Source organism: Daldinia loculata, assembly GCF_022478755.1.
Source record: "Daldinia loculata strain CBS 113971 unplaced genomic scaffold F4817scaffold_7, whole genome shotgun sequence".
NCBI lineage: Eukaryota > Fungi > Ascomycota > Sordariomycetes > Xylariales > Hypoxylaceae > Daldinia > Daldinia loculata.
Genome location: NW_026054861.1, coordinates 729347 through 750297, shown reverse-complemented (window position 1 = coordinate 750297; position 20951 = coordinate 729347). Strand labels below are relative to the sequence as shown.

General features: G+C 45.3%; 5 protein-coding genes across 5 annotated transcripts; 3 read left to right on the top strand and 2 right to left on the bottom strand.

Annotated features, from left to right (window-relative positions):
- Positions 1–477: 477 nt before the first annotated feature.
- Positions 478–1946, bottom strand: F4817DRAFT_356810 (uncharacterized protein; the record flags this gene model as incomplete). The annotated part of the gene is made up of 5 exons (XM_049305840.1): positions 478–551; positions 763–944; positions 1096–1217; positions 1315–1542; positions 1605–1946. 5 exons carry the CDS (start codon positions 1944–1946, stop codon positions 478–480), a joined length of 948 nt encoding a protein of 315 aa, XP_049162284.1.
- A 546-nt stretch (positions 1947–2492) lies between these two features.
- Positions 2493–5199, top strand: F4817DRAFT_328081 (glycoside hydrolase family 47 protein). Its single transcript, XM_049302113.1, has 3 exons — positions 2493–3405; positions 3471–4810; positions 4872–5199. The coding sequence occupies exons 1-3, from the start codon at positions 2784–2786 to the stop codon at positions 5043–5045; spliced, it is 2136 nt and encodes a 711-aa protein (XP_049162283.1). The 5' UTR covers positions 2493–2783; the 3' UTR covers positions 5046–5199.
- Positions 5200–5277: 78 nt separating this feature from the next.
- F4817DRAFT_264127 (amino acid permease) lies at positions 5278–8212 on the top strand. Its single transcript, XM_049299338.1, has 4 exons — positions 5278–6111; positions 6202–6409; positions 6481–6690; positions 6762–8212. The coding sequence occupies exons 1-4, from the start codon at positions 5712–5714 to the stop codon at positions 7819–7821; spliced, it is 1878 nt and encodes a 625-aa protein (XP_049162282.1). The 5' UTR covers positions 5278–5711; the 3' UTR covers positions 7822–8212.
- A 195-nt stretch (positions 8213–8407) lies between these two features.
- On the bottom strand, positions 8408–10823 carry F4817DRAFT_264104 (uncharacterized protein). The gene is made up of 2 exons (XM_049299337.1): positions 10247–10823; positions 8408–10184 (listed from the first exon to the last, which is right to left on the bottom strand). Exons 1-2 carry the CDS (start codon positions 10553–10555, stop codon positions 8829–8831), a joined length of 1665 nt encoding a protein of 554 aa, XP_049162281.1. The 5' UTR covers positions 10556–10823; the 3' UTR covers positions 8408–8828.
- A 2779-nt stretch (positions 10824–13602) lies between these two features.
- On the top strand, positions 13603–19387 carry F4817DRAFT_328074 (Oligoxyloglucan reducing end-specific cellobiohydrolase). Its single transcript, XM_049302112.1, has 2 exons — positions 13603–17932; positions 17999–19387. The coding sequence occupies exons 1-2, from the start codon at positions 14037–14039 to the stop codon at positions 18636–18638; spliced, it is 4536 nt and encodes a 1511-aa protein (XP_049162280.1). The 5' UTR covers positions 13603–14036; the 3' UTR covers positions 18639–19387.
- The last annotated feature ends 1564 nt before the right edge of the window (positions 19388–20951 follow it).

Sequence of the window (20951 nt, the reverse complement as noted above, 5' to 3'; positions counted from 1 at the left end):
TCTTCTGCAATAATTAAACACGACCATCGAGATCACCAAGCAACCTTCAAGCTGTATTATAGGAGCTCCAAGATTTCCCACGACCAGTACGGAGTGTAGAGAAAATCGGGATTGGCGATTCAATACGTTGGACAATAATTAATTGAATCCGATATACTCGTCTCTTCACAATGGCCACCACCGTCGCTACACGCGGTCAACCACCCAAGACTGGAGGCAAGACAGCTCCAATTCCACCAAATCAGACGTAGGTTCTCGAAATTCCGCCATCAACTTATTGTGTAAGCCTCTGTCTAACCCTGTTTCCAGGCTCTACGTTACAAATCTACCTTCGAATAAGATCAACAAGGCAGATCTGAAGACGGCGCTCTACATGCTATTCTCAACCTACGGCCCTGTGCTTGACATTGTGACTCTGAAAACCATAAAAATGCGTGGACAGTCTCATGTTGTCTTTCGCGATGTGCAGGCAGCGACTCAAGCATTAAGGTCCTTACAAGGTTTCAAATTCTTAGGACTGGAACTTGTATGTAAAATTTCATATTCTTGAACTTATTTACGTTAGGTCTGTCTAACTAACGCGTGCCTATAGCGGATCGAGTATGCGAAGTCCAAATCGGATATCATCGCGAAATTAGACGGTACATACAAACTTCCGGGATCAGCCGCCGCCAATATCGAGATGACGGAAGCCCAGCAGAACATCTTCAATGCTCCGGCACCTGGCACTACTACCACCAGCACATCCGCGGCAGCCTCCACCCCTCATGGTCTTCCTACGAAGCCTCCTCAGAGCTCCGATCATGCGATGACGGATGCAGGCGGCCCTGATGCTCGCGGACAAAAACGAACTCGCGACGAAGAGGAGGAAGAAGATAGCGACGAAGATGTGGCGATGGAGGAAGATAGCGATGATGAATGAAGACTTGCTAGTACCAAGCTTGCTGAAAGAACGCATTCAGGATAAAGCCTCCCTCTCAATTTCATCGGTTGTCAGGCTGTAGGGTATGGCTCGTTCCCTCACTATATGGGTACCTGGAGCCTTAGCCAGCATTGACAGCAGCCATCTGTTGAGGGACCCAAAGTCCAACACACCCTCCCACCAGACCAAGCCATACCATGAGATAGTCTTGCTTTGCGCAGTCAAATCCAGCCATGGCGTCTCCGATGGCACATGGGTGAACGAAGAACGAAGGGAGTCCGGTAATAGGGTGGTGCTGTAGACGTCATGGTTAGTCCCAAGGTAGAGATAATAAAATACCCAATATGAGAAACAAATAATTGACTTATTAGGCAGAACAAAATTTTACCTACGTCGATTGAGATGGCGCCTATGGGGCCAACAGTTCGGAGAGAATCTTTGAACTGTTCAGGGACTAAGTGACGGAAGACAGTTTCGATATTGAGGGGTGACTCCCCAGCTGGCAGACCATGTAGAGTGAACCAGAGACAGGGTGAGCTATACGTCGGGTGGAAATGAATCTCATAAATGACGTGACCTGCTTGGAAGTGTGCCCGAGATGGTCGTTTAGAAACGACTTCCTGCAAATGTGTTAATCGTCTATGCCGCGCTATTAGGGGAATTTTTAGTTAATATGGCTGACCTTGTCCGAATCTTCCATCTTGACCATCATTTCGTCGGCATCCAGTTGCATATCTTGATCCTCGCCCAAGGAGACGCCACCCATCTTAGCCGCGAGCTCATCGTCGGCAGCCGTTCTGTTGTCCAGAGGTCGTGTGACCTGTAGGAAAGTAGTACGCCCTGAACCAGGCTCAAAGGACAACTCCAACGCCGTATGAACATGAAGGCGCCATTCTTTGCGCAAGGGACCTAATGTGGCACGACGATATCTCCTGTCCAGATAGTGGCATACTTCAGAAAACTCCGCCTTGGTAAGATACGGGTAGCACTTGTAGCTCGAACGGTGACAATTAGAAGAATCCATTGTGCGTCCTCTAAGCGGTGGTGGTTGCTACTGTGGTAGTAGTCGACGGGACCAAGATATCTATATATACTTTTGATTTTGAGATTTAAGTAGTTCTTGCCAATTCCGAACAATGACGAGTCTTTAACATGAATTGATAGCGCCTTCCTAACAACCTAAATATTAAGAAGTAGTCGGCTGATTTATATGAGCATGTGAACTTTGGAGCTTCGAGATAAATATGAGTAAATGTAGATACCTCATGTAGGTAGTATATAAGGCGTGCATGTATTTACCCAATATAATTCAGGCTTCTAGGTACCTAACCTACATACATGTAACCCAAATGTGAGGCAGGTACTTCTCTCTATCGCGCATGCACTGATGTCGATGTAAGTGGGTCAACGATTGTGGAGGGGCTAGCTGCATATATGCTGAAACTCTCATTGGCCGCTAATCGGACAGGCGGCAGGACCAGGCGAACGGCAATTGACGTTACTACCTTGTATAAAACTAACTAGCTGTCCTTAATAGGTACCTCCTTCCGACCATATATTTTTGTAAGTCAGTAGCGGCAACTCACCTTTTCTTTTCCTAGAATCAAAGCTGACAGGGAATTTCTTCCTACGTGCCTATGCCTTTAGTAGGCGAATTTCAAAAATTCGGCACGGAGAGAAGAATCATAATGATAGAATAGAAATGATCTTGTCATTGTTCTTATCTAATTAAGTTTCTTGGGCTAGGCGTGCTTCCTATTCTACCGCCCATACGATTGCTCCTAGTCCATCAGTACGGGTCGCCCGTCCTCGACAAGCCGCCTACTAATGCGTATCCTTTGTCGTCGCTGTACCTTGCCTCATGAATGTACGCGACCCCTTCGGTATCCATCGAAAAAACGCTCTATCCATCCTTAAGACCACCGTACCGCGTGCTGCCGTCAACTTTACCGAACGCGCCGTCGAGGCCAGTATTAATGCTCTCGAGAAGAGCAAGAAAGCCGTCGACGATATTGACATGTCATTTTCCGTCCCTAAAAATGTTCCCTCGTTTAGCAACCCGCAGAGGGTAGTGGAGGATCACGTCTGGGGCAACACAGCAGTCGCAAGAGGTGGAAAGGGTTCAAATCCCAAGAACACTGGAATACTTGGGGGCGTGCAAGATAAGGTTGGAAGCCTCTTCGACGATCGAAACTCTCTCCCCATGTACAAGGACAAGCCGTATGCGTACCCGCCCTCCTACCGAGCCAGACCTCTCTGGCGGAGAAAGCGGATAATTGGTATTGTGCTGCTGGTGATCCTGCTGCTATACTATTTCGGTGCATTCGGTCGTCATCATGATACCGTCGTCGCTTCAACTCCTATATGGGCCTGGCTTACTGCTAACTCTGGATCGGGGAGGTCTGCCGACTGGTTGGGGCGGAGAGAGCGCGTTGTTGAAGCTTTCACCCTAAGCTGGGACGCTTATGAACGATATGCCTGGGGTAAGATATTTAATTCGAATCAACGGTCACGGCTTTATGCCCAGTTTTTGCTAACTCGCCTCAAGGCTATGATGAGTTTCACCCGATATCCAAGAAAGGTGACCAGATGGCTAAGGGAGGAATGGGGTGGATCATCGTGGATGCTCTAGACACCATGATTCTGATGAATCTCACTTCCCGTGTCACTCACGCGAGGGAGTGGATTTCAAATACCCTATCGTATGACCAAGATCAAGATGTTAACACCTTCGAGACGACAATTCGTATGTTAGGCGGCCTCCTCTCTGCTCATTATCTCTCCAACGAGTTCCCTGAGCTGGCACCGCTATCAGACGATGACCCTGGAGCACCTGGAGAGGATCTGTACCTCGAGAAGGCAAAGGATCTCGCTGACCGACTTATATCTGCTTTCGATTCTCCGTCTGGCGTCCCCTATGCCAGCGTGAATATCGGTAAATACGAAGGTATCCCAGCTCATGATGAGGGTGGCGCATCGTCTACTGCCGAGGCGACTACTTTGCAGCTCGAGTTCAAGTATCTTGCCAAGTTGACCGGCGAGAAATACTTTTGGGATAAAGCCGAGAAAGTAATGGAAGTTGTTGATAATAACGGAGTCGAAGATGGCCTAGTACCCATCTACATTTACGCCACAGACGGTACTTTCAGAGGCCACAACATCCGATTAGGAAGCCGAGGAGACTCGTATTATGAGTATCTTATCAAGCAATATTTACAAACTAATAAGCAGGAACCTGTCTATCTAGAAATGTGGGACGAGACTCTACGGGGAGTCCGCAAGCACCTCGTCACTTACACGGAGCCGTCCGGGTTCACCATCATTGGGGAGCGGCCAGATGGTCTGAAGGGTGCCTTGTCTCCGAAGATGGATCACTTGGTCTGCTTTATGCCAGGCACGATTGCCCTTGCTGTCACGGGCGGGTTGACAGAAGCGGAGGCTAGGAAAAAGCCAACGTGGACAAAACAAAACGAGGCCGACATGCAACTCGCGAGGGAGTTGATGCAGACATGCTGGGGCATGTATAAGTGGATGGCCACCGGTCTTGCGGCCGAAATCACATACTTTAATATCGCCGACCCACCTGCGCCTGAATCTGCTCCTCACCATCCACCAGCTGAATTTGATCCGGACCCCGAAGCGCAGTGGCGGAAAGATTACTCGGTTCACTCCATGGACACTCATAATCTCCAGCGGCCGGAGACGGTAGAAAGCCTCTTTTACATGTGGAGAATCACAGGTGATATCAAGTACCGAGAATGGGGCTGGGAGATGTTTAAGTCTTTTATGAACCACACTGCCGTAGCGGATGGCGGAGGGTTTTCGAGTCTTTCGAATGCGAACAAGATCCCGCCGGTGACGCGAGACAATATGGAAAGTTTTTGGCTGGTATGTTCCCCATACCCTTACACTATTGAATGCATTTTCTAATTTATTCTTTACCTTGTAGGCTGAGACTTTGAAGTACTTCTATCTTCTCTTCTCTCCCAACGATCTTCTTCCATTGGATAAGATTGTCATTAATACCGAGGCACACCTTTTCCCTCGATTCGATATGGGCCAGCTATTCTCGACGGGGTGGAAACGGAAACCAAGAGACGCGGAAGGGAAGATCATTCAATGAGTTCAGAAATAATCAGCATATATCATCTCCACCTACTTCGGGGAGCATCATTGGCGTAATGTAGAGCTCGGGAGGGTTGTTTTTCTCGATAGTTGCCGCATAGTATATATGGCATTCTGAACATGTATAAACTAAAACTTGCTGTTATGTTTAGTCCTATTGTGATATTTGAGGTGATTCGATAACGACTTGATGCTTATAAGTAATTTAGCTCATCAACTCGAATTCGAGCGCCAAGGTTGGCCCCCCACTGCACTCTATGGCTTAATGCCGTGGTACACATACAGTGTAAGTAAATACCTTGTACATAGGATCGATCTGGGCCAGATCTTGGATCTGAAGTTCATCCCATGCACATTATCTACAAATATCCACTATTTAAGCGTACCAAAGCAGGGATCTAGATGCCATTATGTAACTCGTAGGAGCAAAAGGAAGGTGAATTTCCATTTAGCTCGCGTGGCCGATAAGCTACCCTGAACCACCTTCTGTTAATACATACCCCACGCCGACTTTTACGAACATACATACAATTACATACCTCGTACATGTAAATCCACAACATCGTTGTCGCATCGTCGACAAGAGACCACCATCGCGAACTTCCCAATTGCGCATCCCGAACCAACATTCGAACTGCCCCGCGCGCGCGATGAACCACCCACCATGCCGTCGTCGAACAGGGACATCGAGATGAGCATCTTCCCGATCAAAGAGGACTCGCTAGCCCCCGGGAGCAGCTACACGATGCGCGAGCCGCTATACGAGGACGTGGCGTCGTCGTCGCGCACACGGTTCTTCGATCGCATTGTCGATGGGTTTCGTCGAGACCCGAATCAGCGCGTTACGCCGGAAGATCCGCTCGACGCGATACATGCGGCGGAGGTGGCGCAGTTGCGGGCGCCGATGCTTGGAGGAGGAGAAGGGGGAAGAGGGTCGTCGTCGGGGTCGTCGGGGGGTCATCGGTATGATGTGAGGGCGGCGAATTTGCAGACGGCGCAGTCGCATCTTGCGCGGAAGTTGAAGGGGAGACATTTGCAGATGATTGCGATTGGGGGGTCTATTGGTGGGTGCTCGCTCCTATCTTGGCTACGCATACTTGTGTGGATGAACGTGGGAGAATGGAAGTAAAGCTGACGATGTTTACATGGCGTAGGGACTGGGTTATTCGTTGCTTCGGGCCGCGCGCTTGAGGTTGGGGGCCCGGCGTCGCTGTTGCTTGCGTATCTGTTTATCGGATGCATGTTATACTGCACCGTGCAGGCGCTTGGCGAGCTGGCCGTCTCGTTCCCGGTTGCTGGGTCCTTCTCTGCGTATTCGACGCGCTTTTTAGACCCGTCGTGGGGGTTTGCTATGGGTTGGAAGTATGTCTTTCCTCCTTTCCTTCTAGGTATAATGGTCATATGAGGTGAATGCGACTTACACGCTCTTCTAGTTACGCCCTGCAATGGCTAGTCGCGCTACCCCTCGAGATCATCGCCGCGTCGATAACTATAACGTATTGGAATCCGGATCTAAATAAAGCTATTTTCGTGACGATATTCCTGATCGCAGTTGTTGCGATTAACCTGTTTGGTGTCAAGGGCTATGGTGAAGCTGAATTTGTCTTCGCCATTATTAAGGTTATTGCTGTCATTGGCTTCATGTGAGATTCTCTTCTACCACCACTCTACCTAACAATACTATACGTTTATTGACGATTTCCACCGGTTCAAGCTTACTAGGAATCGTCTTGAATATCGGAGGTGTTCCAGGAGGCGGGTATATAGGGGTTTTATATTGGCGGGATCCAGGAGCATTCCATAATGGCTTCAAAGGCCTCTGCAGCGTCTTCGTCACAGCGGCATTTGCCTTCGCCGGGACTGAATTGGTCGGGTTAGCCGCAGCCGAAACGGCAAATCCGCGCAAGTCCTTGCCTACTGCTATTAAGCAGGTGTTCTGGCGGATTACTATATTTTATATCGTGGCTCTATTTCTCATCGGGCTACTCGTGCCCTACAATGACCCACGTCTTCTCATCCCCGGATCGGCGGTCGCGGCCGCGTCGCCTTTCGTCATCGCCATCGAGAATGCAGGCATTGAGGTCCTACCTTCGGTAATGAACGTCGTTATCCTAATCGCCGTCCTTTCCGTCGGAAACTCTTCCGTGTTTGGCTCTTCGCGAACCCTTGCCGCGCTAGCAGACCAGAGACAAGCGCCGAGAATCTTGTCATATGTCGACCGTCGCGGACGGCCTTTGGTTTCCATCATAATATCATCGTCAATGGGTCTCCTAGCCTACCTCGCCGACCTCAACGAACAAAGCGTTGTGCTCGACTGGCTCGTCGCCATATCGGGCCTCTCCTCCATCTTCACCTGGGCTTCTATCTGCCTAGCACACATCCGGTTCCGCCGCGCCTGGGCCCTGAAAGGCCACAGCCTGCGCGAGCTAGCCTTCAAGTCGCAATGCGGCGTATTCGGGTCCTACCTAGGTCTTTTTTTCAACATCCTAGTCCTCATCGCCCAGTTCTGGGTCGGCGCTCGTCCCGTCGGCTGGGAGGAGCTCTCGCCCACCGAGCTCGCGCAGAACTTCTTTCTGCAGTACATGGCGTTCCCGGTGGTGGTTGTGTTTTACGTCGCCCATAGGTACTGGGCGCACACCTCGTTTATTAAGGTCGCTGATATGGATATTGATACGGGACGGAGAGATTTTAACCTCCCGATTCTGCTTGCGCAGGAGGCGGAGGAGAGGAAGGTGTGGCCGAAGTGGAAGAGGATATATAAGTTTTTGTGTTGAGTAGAGAGAGAGGTTTGTTATGGTTTATGCTGCGCTGCCTTTTTTTCTTTTTCCTTACTGGGTTATTGGTCTATTGGCTTATGGACCGCTACGAGGTTGGAATGTGGCGTTTTACTAACGGCGATCTAAGGAAGAGATTCGGGCCGTTAAAAGGGGGTTTTAGGCCTCTTGTATTATTGTATTGGGACGGGTGATGCTATGGAACCGGGGCGTCTTGTTATGATTTATTTATGTGTTGCGGTTTTTGATATCAAGGCTCTGTTGTTGGTATTCCCTTGGCTAGCGGAAGGTTTCGACGGAATATTAGAGACTACGCCTAGATCTATTGTATAGCTATTGTATAGATAGCATTAGTTATATAGATGTACGAGAAAAGCACTTAGAAGCAGAGTATCACTAGTCCCGTACCGTGCTTGTAAACTGTCGAGGCACGATCACTTGTAATTTACCTATATATTAGTATTTGTATTTTGGTTATAGTTGCTGTCAAGTTAGGTTCCTTGAGTTTAGGATCTAATACCGCTTGCTGCCATACTAGACTAATTCTCAAGGTCACATAAATGTCATGCCTCACATAAAGATATAAGGATAACGTATTTATATGCACTCATTGCGTATCGGTTCTAAAGAATCGGAATCAAGGAAATTAATTATATGCAAGCCGATAGAATGTACACAGCGGCAAACTAAGTTGCTCGAATAATTCTAGCCATGGTATCGTCAACTCCGCCACTTGTTGTTATTGCTGCAATAGTGATCTAACGCGGTACCGTAATATGGCTAATTCACAAGAACCTATACTCAACCAAACCTCAAAGGCCAATCACCTGTCCAGAGAATATCCTATAACTCTTGCCTCGCAGACATGAGAGACTTGCTTCTTCTTGCCTTCTTCTCGTAATTCATGAGCGGCATTTAGGCGTTTTCATACATAATAGCTGGTAATGTTCGCATTATTATCATTTGGTTTAGTTTCTCTTCCAACGTCGGGAATTATGCTAGGTGACCTAGAAATCCCAATTGAAGGTCGTAGCGGTTGCAGGCTGCTGGGCCTTTCTCCTGGGCGCTGGCGTAGCACTCTGGTCGTCATCATCGTCACCGAATAGCCAGTTGCGGTTGGAGCCTTTCCCGCCGCCCATTCCGTCACCACCGATATGGATCCCCCGCTCGCCGTCAGGTCCAGGACCTTTAGCCGTACTAATAGGTTTGTTTTCTTTTTCCTTTGGTACAGGAGATTGGTCATAGTTCGACCAGTTAGCATCCATCATCTTGACAGCTTTTTTACGGTCTTCACCCACCGCGGGCTTGGACTGTGGCTTTTGGGCTGGCGATTTGTCCGTCATGTCCCAGTGGGATTCGAAATCTCGACCGCGGTCCTTTGAGTTCGTAATGGCCCCCAGAGGTTGAGGCCCGCTGGCAGGAGGTGTTCCATTTCCGTCCTCGTTGTACAAATTGTTCTTGTACAAGCCAAGCCCATTGTTATGCGTTGCGCCGCGGGGACGTGCAGCACGAGGCGCGCCACTAGGAACACCATCATCTATGAATTCGAAATGGGTCTCGGCGTCACGACGAGGTTTAGGGAGTACAGGCTTGCGCTCTGGACTATCCAACACTTCATCATCCTCATTTCCCCAATGACGAACATTCTTCTGCTGCAAGATCTTAGACGGCTTCACTTTGTGCGGGGTAACGAAGTCATTAAAAGACCATTGACTGGTATGCTTGGTCTTTACAGGGGTTGTCTCGGTTGGTAGCGGAACCTGCTCGGGTTCGTTAGAGCCGTCGTCGAAGTCAAAGTGACTGTACTTCTTGGGGTTGGGGCGGTAGAAACGATTAGGAGAAGCAACGTCTTCGATCGGGTCACTTTCTTCCAAGATTTCTTCATCCGCAAATAGGCGGCTTGGCTGGAACTTCTTCTCACCGCCAGCTTTGGGGGCAACCGCTTTGCTTGGCGATTCTGATCGATCGCGATCAGGACCTTCGACTGGCTCGTCACCTAAGATCTCCATAATATCGCGTTGTCGCGGCCGGGCTCCACCCCTAGGGGAGATAACGGCGGCAATGCTATCGTCGGACTCATCGCGAGGAGCGAACAAGGCAAGCGAAGCGTGGGGATCGCGTAGGGCATTGTTCGAGTTGCCACGAGCGCGGACGGCAAGGTCAATAGGGTCTTGGCTAGAAGCGCCATTGCTCGAGGATTTGACACAAGTTTCGATCAACTTGATCTGTTCTTTGCTGTCGCGAATTGGCCAATTGCGACCTGACTTGCCGATAACATCGAGCTGCTTTAGTAGGGAGCCTTGATCCCAGGACTGACGAATCTGCAGAATCTTGCCGTCGTTATCAAACGTGACGATGTGCATCTAAGTTACGTATTAGTTAAGTCTTGAGGGAATAGTAGTTAGACCAATATAGCGCGACCTACAATGGGAATATAAACAGTACGATCAGCCAGGAAGTTGTCGTCGAGACCAGGTAGATAGGGCCCACCACTGGTGAGAAACTCAAGTACAGTATCAACCTCGGCGGCAATGGCATTTTGACCTCCTATGACGGTAAGAAATTCCATCTTCTTCTTCTTGAGCTGCTTGGTTGTAGTGTTGAGGTGCTTGAGTATTTCGGCTGAACCTCTGTAACTAGAAGTAGTGGTTATGTAGTGGAGGGAAGCATCGTCCGCCAGTTGTGACGAGTTCGGCGCAGCAAGGAACTGCTTGTAGACAGCCGCCAGCGCCATGGTGATTTATGTTTGGCTTAGCCGACGCGTATAGGTACGTTTGGATGGTTTGACTCGGGCGTCTTTGTGTGATGCCTGTTGATTATAGAGTAAAGCCACAGTCTATAGTAGTACTATAGGACGATTATGGAGATGAGATGGATGTGGGATGAAGAGGATGAATATGTGTAGAAAAGGGGAAGGAAGAAAAATAGTTGTGAAGGGGTAGGAATAGTAAGAATGTGTCGCGCGTTACTAAGGCAGAAGGCAGACGGTAAACGGTAAATAGTAAACGGTTAGACCGGGGACGAAAGAAAGAAATGCGGTTGCGGCAGGAACCTGTGAAGCGTGTTTGTGCTTATTTAGGTACTTGCCTTCCCTACTGTACCGAAAAGTGTAAGAGATAATTAAATGGAAGGAGCATGAGACGCTTGTCGCATTGCTTTCTGTTTACATCCACCAACCCTGTCTGGCACGTTTAGCCCGTCCCTGCCCGTCCTGTCCGCCCCTGGTAGCATGTACTAAATGGGCAATACAAACCTAAAGTTTACTGCTATTTCAACCGATCTTGTTTACTTTATGTACTGCCAAGGTCCAACGGCCGTTGCCTAGACTCTGATGTACATAATGTTTCATTGCCTTATCAACATTGATTGCTCACATAGGAAGATCCCAAGATCATGACATTGATATCTAATATAGTATCTAGGTAAACACTTACATAACATATAATAAACTCTCAAGTATATCATCTTAACATCAATAGATAGAAAGACTGCTGCTGCTTCAACTGTTACGCGTAATATATACGTGATATTTTCAGTTCTCGAGTATGGCTGAAAAGGCTACGTTATATTGTAGTTGACGATTCTTATCCCGGAAAATTATTTTAGTGGGGCGAGGGGTGAAGGAGTTTATCAAAAATAAAGCCCCCACCATAGCTTTAACCCCGACTTGGGCAAGTTTTTGGGTCTATCTCTTGGGCCTATTGCTTACATAGGTATGCAAGACATTATTCTTTTCTTTTTAAATGTAAACCGGTCTTAAAAAGCGGTTCTATACATTAGGTACGCACTCCGGGAATTAGTGCCGTATCTAGCATGCGCGTATGCACATATGTGGGTAGCATGAAAAATACGCTTATGCATTCCTAAAAAGCTATGTTTCAGTTTTACGGGATTCCGCTTGTTTTAAAGGAAATAAAGGGGCACTTGTCCTCACAGTTTGAACACTGTAGATTATATAAGCATATACTATTTAATTAAGCAATTACACACGAATAAACAAAGGTTTTTACTTACCCGGGTAAAAAAGGTTTTAAGACAAATTAATACCAATTTATTAACATATTTTAAATTATATACCATAATTTATTTAAATAATAAAAACTCACACGTTTTATATCGGACATTATTTAACTTAAAAATTTTAATTATTTTAATAAAAATATTTTTAAAGTTTTAAATTTAATTTAAATATAATAATAAAAATAATAGTTTAATAAAATTAAGTTAATATTATCCTTTTATTAATAATGTGTTTTTAACAATGTGTTAATTACACAATTTTAAAGTTACACAAACAAAGTGTATATAATATATAATCATGTTATATTTATAATAAAAACATTAATATAATATACATTTTAATATAATATTAATAATACCATTAATATATTCATTTAATAAGTATTATACATTAAAGGATATATATATATTAAATAAAATTTAAAAAAAAGTTATTTTAAACACTTTTTATTTTAAAATGCTTGAAATCGTTTATTTTTTTATTAAGTCACGATGGGATTCGAATGATTACAAGTCATTACAAGTCATTACAAGTCATTACAAGTCATTACAAGTCATATAAGTCATATAAGTTTACGGGTTATTTAATTAAACTACGAGGCATTATATTACATTACATTACGTACGCGTGTAAAAAGGTGACTTATTACTTTATATAAAGTATATTAAGCCATTTATTTTTTTTAAGTTAATTAAAATGTTTTAAACTTTTAAAAATATTAAAATATTTAAATTTATTTATTATTAACGTTATTAATTAAATAAAAATTATTATATTAATTATATTAAATTAAAATTAACGTAATAAAATAAATGTAATAACCGTATTAATAAACTTTATTATATTAATAAAAGTTACTTATTATCGACGGTAATAATATTTTACTTTTAACAGTTTTTTTTATTTTTATAAACATTGTTTTTTTATAAAAGTTTTTTTTTTATTTTAATTTTAAAACCATAATAACATTTATTATAACAATATAAAATCGACGATATTAAAGTTATTTTAATTATAGTATTATTTTTATAAAAAAAGCCTGTGCGAAAATGCGTGGTTATTAAAAATTTGTATTTTTATAAAAAAAATCGGAAATAACGTTAACGTTTTTTCATATAATTATAATACAGTTTTATTAACAAGTTTTTCCCGAATTAACATTATAATACATTTTAACATTTTAAAGTTATATTGTTTTAAAACCTTTTTTACCCGGATAAATAATTTACGACGTAATTTAAAAATATATATATAAACATATTTTATTATTAAATAAAACTTACAACTTTTAATAAAGTTTTTATTTAATTTTATTTTATATTTATTTTAATATTTACGATTTCGTTTAATTTTTAATGTTATGTAATAACGAGATTTTTTAAAAATTGTTTAATTACCAATTAAAAACACGCGAATTTTACAAGTTTTTAAAGGTAATAACTTTTAACTTCATTCGAAAACGTATTTATCACATTTAATAAAAAGTTTTTTATTAAAAATAACTAATTTTAGTTTCGTCCAATCTTCCCTCGCGTTACGTTAAGTAGTTTAAAAAGACCTTAAAAACTTTAATCCTTACGGAAAATGTAGAATGCTACCTATTAAGCCACAGCTATAAAGGTCGGGTATGTGGTGCTTTGCCACAAGGGCTGAGCCAAACGATAAAAATAGCTCTATCAACGATTGGCTTATCTTAGTGGACTCTAGTTGCACCACTTGGCATCTTGAGGGCCAATCCTAGCGTCTTTTTAGTACGTGCAAATAAGGATTTATGTACCATGTATCGTACTTACGAAAGGTAGTTGCGACGTGGATCCCTGAAATGTCCGCGCGGCGCATTTGGAAAGCTGAGACTTAACTACGAAATAAGTATTGTCCTCTGTACTTCGTACATCTACATACCTAACTAACGATTGATGACACCTAACGCAGTAATCACTATCTGACGTCGCTGCTAACAACACAAATCTACTATTTTCTTTCTACCAAAACAATCGATAAATCCCTTCAACACACCACCATCCCCTAGACTCCGTCGCCTATCTGCCTATCCCTACATAGCATCGAGCTAGCCTCAAGATTGCTTCATCTGAGCACTTTAGCGTTCGCCCTCATCGATCCTCTCAAGACTATTCCTCCCGCAGAGGTGGAGAGCTTGTCATGACCTCCGCGTGACGCCTCACACAACGCAACCATGAGGGCTAGGGGAGCTTCGGGGGCTGTAGCCTCGATATGGTCGGCCGTTTTTCTTCTAACGACACTTTTATGGTCGGCATCAACTGCCCACGCCGAGAACGGTCCGACCATCGTCGCTACCCCATTCGAAGATTTTCCCGACAACTTACACTATTTCAAGAACTCCAATGTTGTTCTGTTTCAAGAGATTTCAGGGCGTACTATTTGGCGATCGACCGACGGGGGCGCATCCTGGGCTAAGACCGAAGGAATCGAACACGGCAAGGCCGTTGCCTTGGTTATGCACGAACACGATCCAAACCGTGCCTATGTTTTGACTCGTGGGAACGTTCACTGGAAGACACACGATAGAGGCGAAACATGGAAGACCTTCTCTACCGATGCATACCTGAGTAATTCCGAAGATGCCGTAGCGCGTCGGTGGATGAGTTTCCATGCCGATGATCCGGACAAGATCTTATTCACCGGTATGGAATGCCTGGGCTTTTGCGAAGATCTCCAAATGTATACTACCGACGGCTTTGAACAAGTCAAGTTTCTTCGTGGACGTACTCAGGGTTGTTGGTGGGCTAAAACATCGCCTCTCTTTACAACTGGCAAGGAGGATTTGGATAAACAGAGAATATTGTGCATTGTCAGAGGTGGCATGTTCTCTCCCCCGAGTGAAAATCGCCTCCTAATTTCCGACAATTACTTCAGCGCTAAAGAAGCCGATGGAGCAGTCCAGGAGGAAGAGCCAAAATTAAACGGCGGCAGCCCCGTCCAGGGTGTTGTGAGCATAGTCGAGGTCAAAAAGTATCTTCTAGTAGCTACCACCTCACGTAATACGGCCGAGATGGCTTTGTACGTGAGTGGCGATACTGAAAACTGGCACCGTGCCGTTTTCCCTCATGACCATCCTCTCCTCGAAGCCTCGTACACCGTATTAGAAAGTACCAATTATAGCATCCAAATCGATGTCCGAACAAGCAGGCGGCTGTCCAGCCCCATGGGTACCTTACTGACCAGTAACTCAAATGGGACGTATTTTACTAGGAATGCCGAGCATACAAACCGCAACTTTGAATCTTACGTCGATTTCGAGAAAGTTTCTAACATCCAAGGTATCTTTTTGATCAACCAGGTAGATAACTGGGAAGAAGTGGAAAAGGGAGAAGAGAAGAAGAAGGTCAAGACCAAGATTAGTTTTGACGACGGGAGGACCCTCGAGTCCGTCAAGACGGGCGACGAGGAGATTCACTTGCACTCCGTTACAGAAATAAACAATGTTGGTCCTGTCTTTTCAAGCCCAGCGCCAGGTCTCGTAATGGGCAATGGCAACCATGGGAGCCACCTCAACGGCTATTGGGACTCGCACCTCTACATTTCGGACGATGCTGGAAGAACATGGATTGAAGGTCCTAAAGGTCCGCATAAATACGAATTTGGAGACCAGGGCTCCATCCTTGTTGCCGTCAGAGATAGCAAGGATGCTGATGTAGACGAGATCAAATACTCCTTGGATCATGGTAGGAATTGGGAGATGGCCAAACTACCGGACGGTCTAAGCGTTGCACCTTGGGCGTTGACTACTACCCAAGACTCGACCAGCCTGAAGTTCATCCTCACCGCTCGAAAGGGGTCGAGGAAATCGCCTGACGGCTTCTTCATCATCTCGATTGACTTTGAGGGGTTGCATGAGAATACTTGCAAAGAAAGTGACATGGAAGACTGGTTTGCACGTGTGGACGACGATGGCAAACCAAGCTGTGTGATGGGTCATACGCAGAAGTACCACAGACGGAAGAAGGACGCGAACTGCTTCATCAAGCAAGAGTTTAAGGATCCGATTCCAGAGTCCACTCCCTGCGAGTGTACTGATGCCGATTTTGAGTGCGATTTCAATTTCGTGCGGGATGGTGACGAATGTAAACCTGTCGGTCTCATCACGCTGCCGGAGGGCGCCTGCAAGACTGATGATCCAGATGAGAAATTCACGGGGTCGTCAGGTTGGCGTCTCATTCCCGGAAATGTATGCAAGCGTCCTGGAGGTGACCAAAAAGATAAACAGAAGGAGTGGAAGTGCTCGGAAGCTAAAGGTTCGCCGAGTACGCCGGGAAGCGATAACATCGAGCATACCCAATGGCCTTTCGAGGGCGATTTTGATCGATTCGAGAAACACTACCTTGAGCGGGGCGAGTCAAGCAGTGAGGATGGGGAGACCATAATCGCTAGACCATATAAATCCTCGAACGCGGCGGCACGGGATATTTTTATTACACACGATCACGGCAAGAATTGGACAAAAGCTAAGCTTCCCAGTAGCGAGATCTATGCCATGGCTACTCATCCTTATGTTAAGGATATGGCTTTCTTCTTCACACAAGAGAATAAGGTTTATTACACTGTTGATAGGGGACGGAATTTCGACTATTTCAAACCACAGGATCCGCCAGACGCTAAATCAGATAGGTTACCCCTTTCGTTCCATCCGGATCGGCCGGATTGGCTCATATGGCACGGAAAGAAATGTCCCGACGACAACTGCTACCTTGAAGCTTCTCTTTCTACGGACCGTGGTGATAACTGGTCGACAATTAAGCGGCACGTAGTAAGATGCGAATTTACAGGCTCATCCTCGTACAAGTTCCGCAACGCGACGCAAATAGTTTGTCTCGCAAAGACGCGAGAGGACAACGAAGCCAACAATCCTCTACAGCTCTCATATAGTGACGAATTCCCGAGATACAAGATGAGCGTCGCTTTGGATAATGTCAGCAATTTCGCAACTATGGCTGAGTTCATCGTGGTTGCTACAGAGAATCAGACGGAGTCGGGCAAGCAGCTTAACGCACTCAGTAGTCTGAACGGGCGGGATTACGCACCCGCCCATTTCCCGTTCAACTTCGAAGTTCCCGCATATACCGTTCTAGAAAGTTCAACCCACGCAGTTAACTTATTCGTTGCAACCAATGGGGAGGAAAACCGCCAGTTTGGATCGATCCTCAAGAGTAATTCCAACGGAACATCCTATGTACTCAGTGTAGCGGGCGTCAACTGCGACAATAACTATTATGTAGATTTCGAGAAGATGCTTGGGTTGGAAGGCGTCGTGCTAGTCAATACGGTTCAGAACAGGGATAGCGATTCGGAGCCGAAAAGGCTTCAGACGCGAATTAGCCACAACGACGGCGCCCAGTGGGGATTCCTCCCGCCTCCTAAACAAGACATGGATGGCAACGATTTTAGCTGCCATAGTCAAAACGGCGATGAGTCGTGCGCTCTCCATATTCATGGCTACACCGAACGAGCGGATCATGGAAAGACGTATTCCTCAGAGTCAGCTATCGGCATCATGTTTGGCATCGGCAACGTTGGCCCTGTCCTTGGAGATTCTAAAGACGCGGACACATTCATGACAACGGACGCCGGCCTAAGCTGGAAAATGGTGAAGAAGGGAAGCTGGACGTGGACTTTTGGCGACCAAGGGTCCATCATGGTTCTCGCGCAAAGAAATACCCGGACCAAGACGGTATCTTACTCGCTCGATCGGGGTGAAACCTGGGAAGATTATACATTCTCGGACGATGACATGGTCATCACGGATATTACTACTCTGCGGTCCGGTTCGTCTAGGAATTTCCTCCTCTGGGGTCACCAAGGGAGCAAGCTCCTCACAGTGAATCTTGACTTTTCGGGTTTAGCGAGTGAGCCATGCAAGGAAGATAAAGATCTAGATAAGTCCGACTATGAATTATGGTCGCCGGAACATCCTTTGCAGGAGAACCATTGTCTGTTCGGTCACAAGAACTATTACCTACGTAAAAAGAAGGACAGAAAATGCTACAACAGTTACCAGCTTCAGCCCCTATACATTACCGAGATCTGCGAATGTACTCGATCAGACTTTGAGTGGTAAGTACAGGGACGGAAGCTAAATATGCACGAACTAGTCTATGAGTACTAACTATGATGCTGCAGTGATTATAACTTCGAACTAGACAACCACGGCCATTGCGAACTTGTCGACGGTCTTCGCCCTCTTGACCCCGAGCAAGTCTGTAAAGAAAACCCCGACCAATTCGAGTACTACGAACCCAGCGGCTTCCGCCGAATTCCCTTGACGACCTGTCAGGGCGGTTTCGAGGCCGACAAAGTGCTCAGGTCACACCCTTGCCCTGGTCACGAAGAGGAATTCGAGAAGGCTCGTGGCATTTCTGGTATTGGTATCTTCTTCGCCGTGGTCATTCCTATCGGCGTTGCCTCAGGGGTTGGCTGGTGGGTTTACCAGAACTGGCAAAGCAAATTTGGGCAGATTCGGCTCGGTGAGCAGAGCAGCCTCGACAGCAATTCGCCATTGGTCAAGTACCCGGTGGTGGCTGTTTCTGCCGTGGTAGCGGTGATTGGTGCGTTGCCCCTTTTAATAGGCAGCTTATGGCGCACCGTGAGAGAAAATGTCAAGAGTAGAAGTGACAGCGGCGGGCGCTACAGCTGGCTACGGGGAGGCAACCAGCGAAGATATACAACGAGAGACAGCTTTGCCCGAGGCAGAGGCGATTATGCCATTGTTGATGAAGATGAAGGTGAACTTCTCGGCGACGATAGTGATGACGATGCGTGAGCGACGAGAACTTGTTGTTCATGCGTTTAAGGGGTAGGCAAGGAATGAAATGGAATGAATGTACTTGTAAGTAGGGGGCGCACCGGCAGGGTTTAGGAAAGTCATGATCTAGATGAGAAGTGATGGTGGTGGTAGTGGTAGTGGTATAAGCTAGAGAAGCCGAGTTATTCATGTTATCGCCAGCTTCGTCTATACTTGGTACCCGTAGCAAACACGATGGAAAAGACAGCTTTGGATTCGATTTCCTTTTTCTTTTTCTCTCTCTACTTGGCATCGTTACTCGGGGTTTAGGAGTAATGGGATGGCATGTGTTGTGTGAGCTTATATTGTGTACTGGTAGTGAGTGGACTTGTGTATCGTTTCCTACCGACTCGACGATGCCGTTCTATCCGTAAGCTGGACAATAGACAAGCCTGCGTATATGCTAGATGGAGGTATTGTTCGGGTTCAACTAACAGGTACCTAAATCAAATATAGATGTAGAACAGAGTAGACGAATAGATTTCTCCTAATTTGTCTGGTAGAACGAAGGGACTAAGCAGATGTATGCCCCTGAATAGAAATCTCTACGATACTATGCTCTACGACATGAATATGGTGTTTAAGGAATAGGGGTTAGTTAGATAATAAGCAATCTATATAGGTATTTAGGCACAATGTCACGGCTGGTAAGGTATTATTATATAACAAACAGCCTTATATCCCCATGGCGTTCTATATATATGTATGTAGTGTAGTATATTCGATACTCTCTAGTGTATAAATCCATCCATGCATAGGTAGGTACCTATCTATATGTAAGAGCACTTGTACATATGATGACGTTCGATCATCGCGCAAATGATGAAATTCACTACGGCATTCTCCATACAGTATATCCAACACAGGACAGAACCAAACCATACCCCCTAAACGTTGCCTCCCCTCCCCCCGGCATAGCGCGCTCGGGAGGGCGCAGCTCATCCCAAAGTTATCCTGGACCATCAGCCCAAAGTCTAACCTGATTTGGCAAAGGTTTAAACCTTGGATCCAACAGCTTAAGCGCAAGATTTGATTGGTTAAATTTTAAGGTCCCACATTAGATTCAATTCAACTCAATTCAATTCAATTCAATTATAAAATATAAGGCATTTCATCCACGAAATAATAAGGAAACAGGGATTAATTCGTAATTGCATTGCGTTGCGTATATTAAGGTATTTAGGTACTTAAATATGTACGATGCGCAATGCGAATAGCTTTATGCGCGGCATGCGATGTTTGTTATTTAATCAGTAATCTAATCAACACGTGACATGGCTTATGTAATCTGTTATACTTAAAGTTTTTTTTTTAAAAATAAAATAAACCAATTAATTATCGATTAATCGATAATCGATCATTAATTAATTGGTAATTAATTAATAATTAATTTTAATAAATTTCATTAAATTTTATTAAATTTTAAAACGGTGTATAAAATGTATATTTATACATATATAATATTAATGAAATAATAATTGAATTTTGGGTGCGCTAATACTATTACGGTGGAATGAAGGTCCACATTTGCCTTATTGGGTTAGACTTTGGGCTGATGGTCCAGGATGACTTTGGGGTGAGGTGTAGACTCCGCGCTCGGGGCTCGGGGCTCGGGATACTACAGACTACGCCAATGTCAAGTTGTTCCTTGGGAATTACTCGCGATGCCTGTTTTCCATTTGTTTCTTCTCCGTGTTCTATTGCCCTTTTCGCGTTTTACCGATCTTATGCAATACTTACTGTGCTAGCTATGCAGATGCTGCAATTTTCATTAATTAATTGATTAATTGATTGATTGATCGCTGGCTGCATCGTGTAAGGTACAGATCGATTATGCACATCCCCTAGCTTTTCCCGAATCAAGCTTGCACCTCCGCATTCGTATGCAGAGTAGAGATCCCCAATGTATCGAGTTATTTAATGTATTTATTGTGTAATGTAATGTAATGTAATGAAATGAAATGAAATGAATGAATTGCCTTCCATAATCCAAGACGCCACGCAGCAAGGAATATTTACACGTGTATTCATTCCTTTGACCCATGTGCAGTATATTTCCTATGTACCTTTTGAATCCTCGAAACTACCTCCGTATCAATCCATCTTCTATATCATCTTCCATCTCACTTCCATCTAGCGGTCAGCACAGACTGTCCAGCCCAGTCTATCCAGCCAGCCTCCCAAAGCCGACGAACCTATGGCGCCGCCAAGCCGAAGCTAGACAACCGTCTACATATATGGGTTGGTACCACCTACTGACCTACCACATATCCGTACCGCAGTGTAAGTAAG

Excerpts from the sequence above, each read along its gene's own strand:
- F4817DRAFT_264127 (XM_049299338.1), top strand. The coding sequence starts at position 5,712 with ATGCCGTCGTCGAACAGGGACATCGAGATGAGCATCTTCCCGATCAAA. Across the intron at positions 6,410-6,480 it reads GGGTTTGCTATGGGTTGGAA|TTACGCCCTGCAATGGCTAG; the intron begins GTATGTCTTTCC and ends ACGCTCTTCTAG. Across the intron at positions 6,691-6,761 it reads ATTGCTGTCATTGGCTTCAT|CTTACTAGGAATCGTCTTGA; the intron begins GTGAGATTCTCT and ends CACCGGTTCAAG.
- F4817DRAFT_328074 (XM_049302112.1), top strand. The coding sequence starts at position 14,037 with ATGAGGGCTAGGGGAGCTTCGGGGGCTGTAGCCTCGATATGGTCGGCC. Across the intron at positions 17,933-17,998 it reads ACTCGATCAGACTTTGAGTG|TGATTATAACTTCGAACTAG; the intron begins GTAAGTACAGGG and ends ATGATGCTGCAG.
- F4817DRAFT_328081 (XM_049302113.1), top strand. The coding sequence starts at position 2,784 with ATGAATGTACGCGACCCCTTCGGTATCCATCGAAAAAACGCTCTATCC. Across the intron at positions 3,406-3,470 it reads TTATGAACGATATGCCTGGG|GCTATGATGAGTTTCACCCG; the intron begins GTAAGATATTTA and ends ACTCGCCTCAAG. Across the intron at positions 4,811-4,871 it reads ATATGGAAAGTTTTTGGCTG|GCTGAGACTTTGAAGTACTT; the intron begins GTATGTTCCCCA and ends TTTACCTTGTAG.
- F4817DRAFT_264104 (XM_049299337.1), bottom strand. The coding sequence starts at position 10,555 with ATGGCGCTGGCGGCTGTCTACAAGCAGTTCCTTGCTGCGCCGAACTCG. Across the intron at positions 10,185-10,246 it reads GTACTGTTTATATTCCCATT|ATGCACATCGTCACGTTTGA; the intron begins GTAGGTCGCGCT and ends TACGTAACTTAG.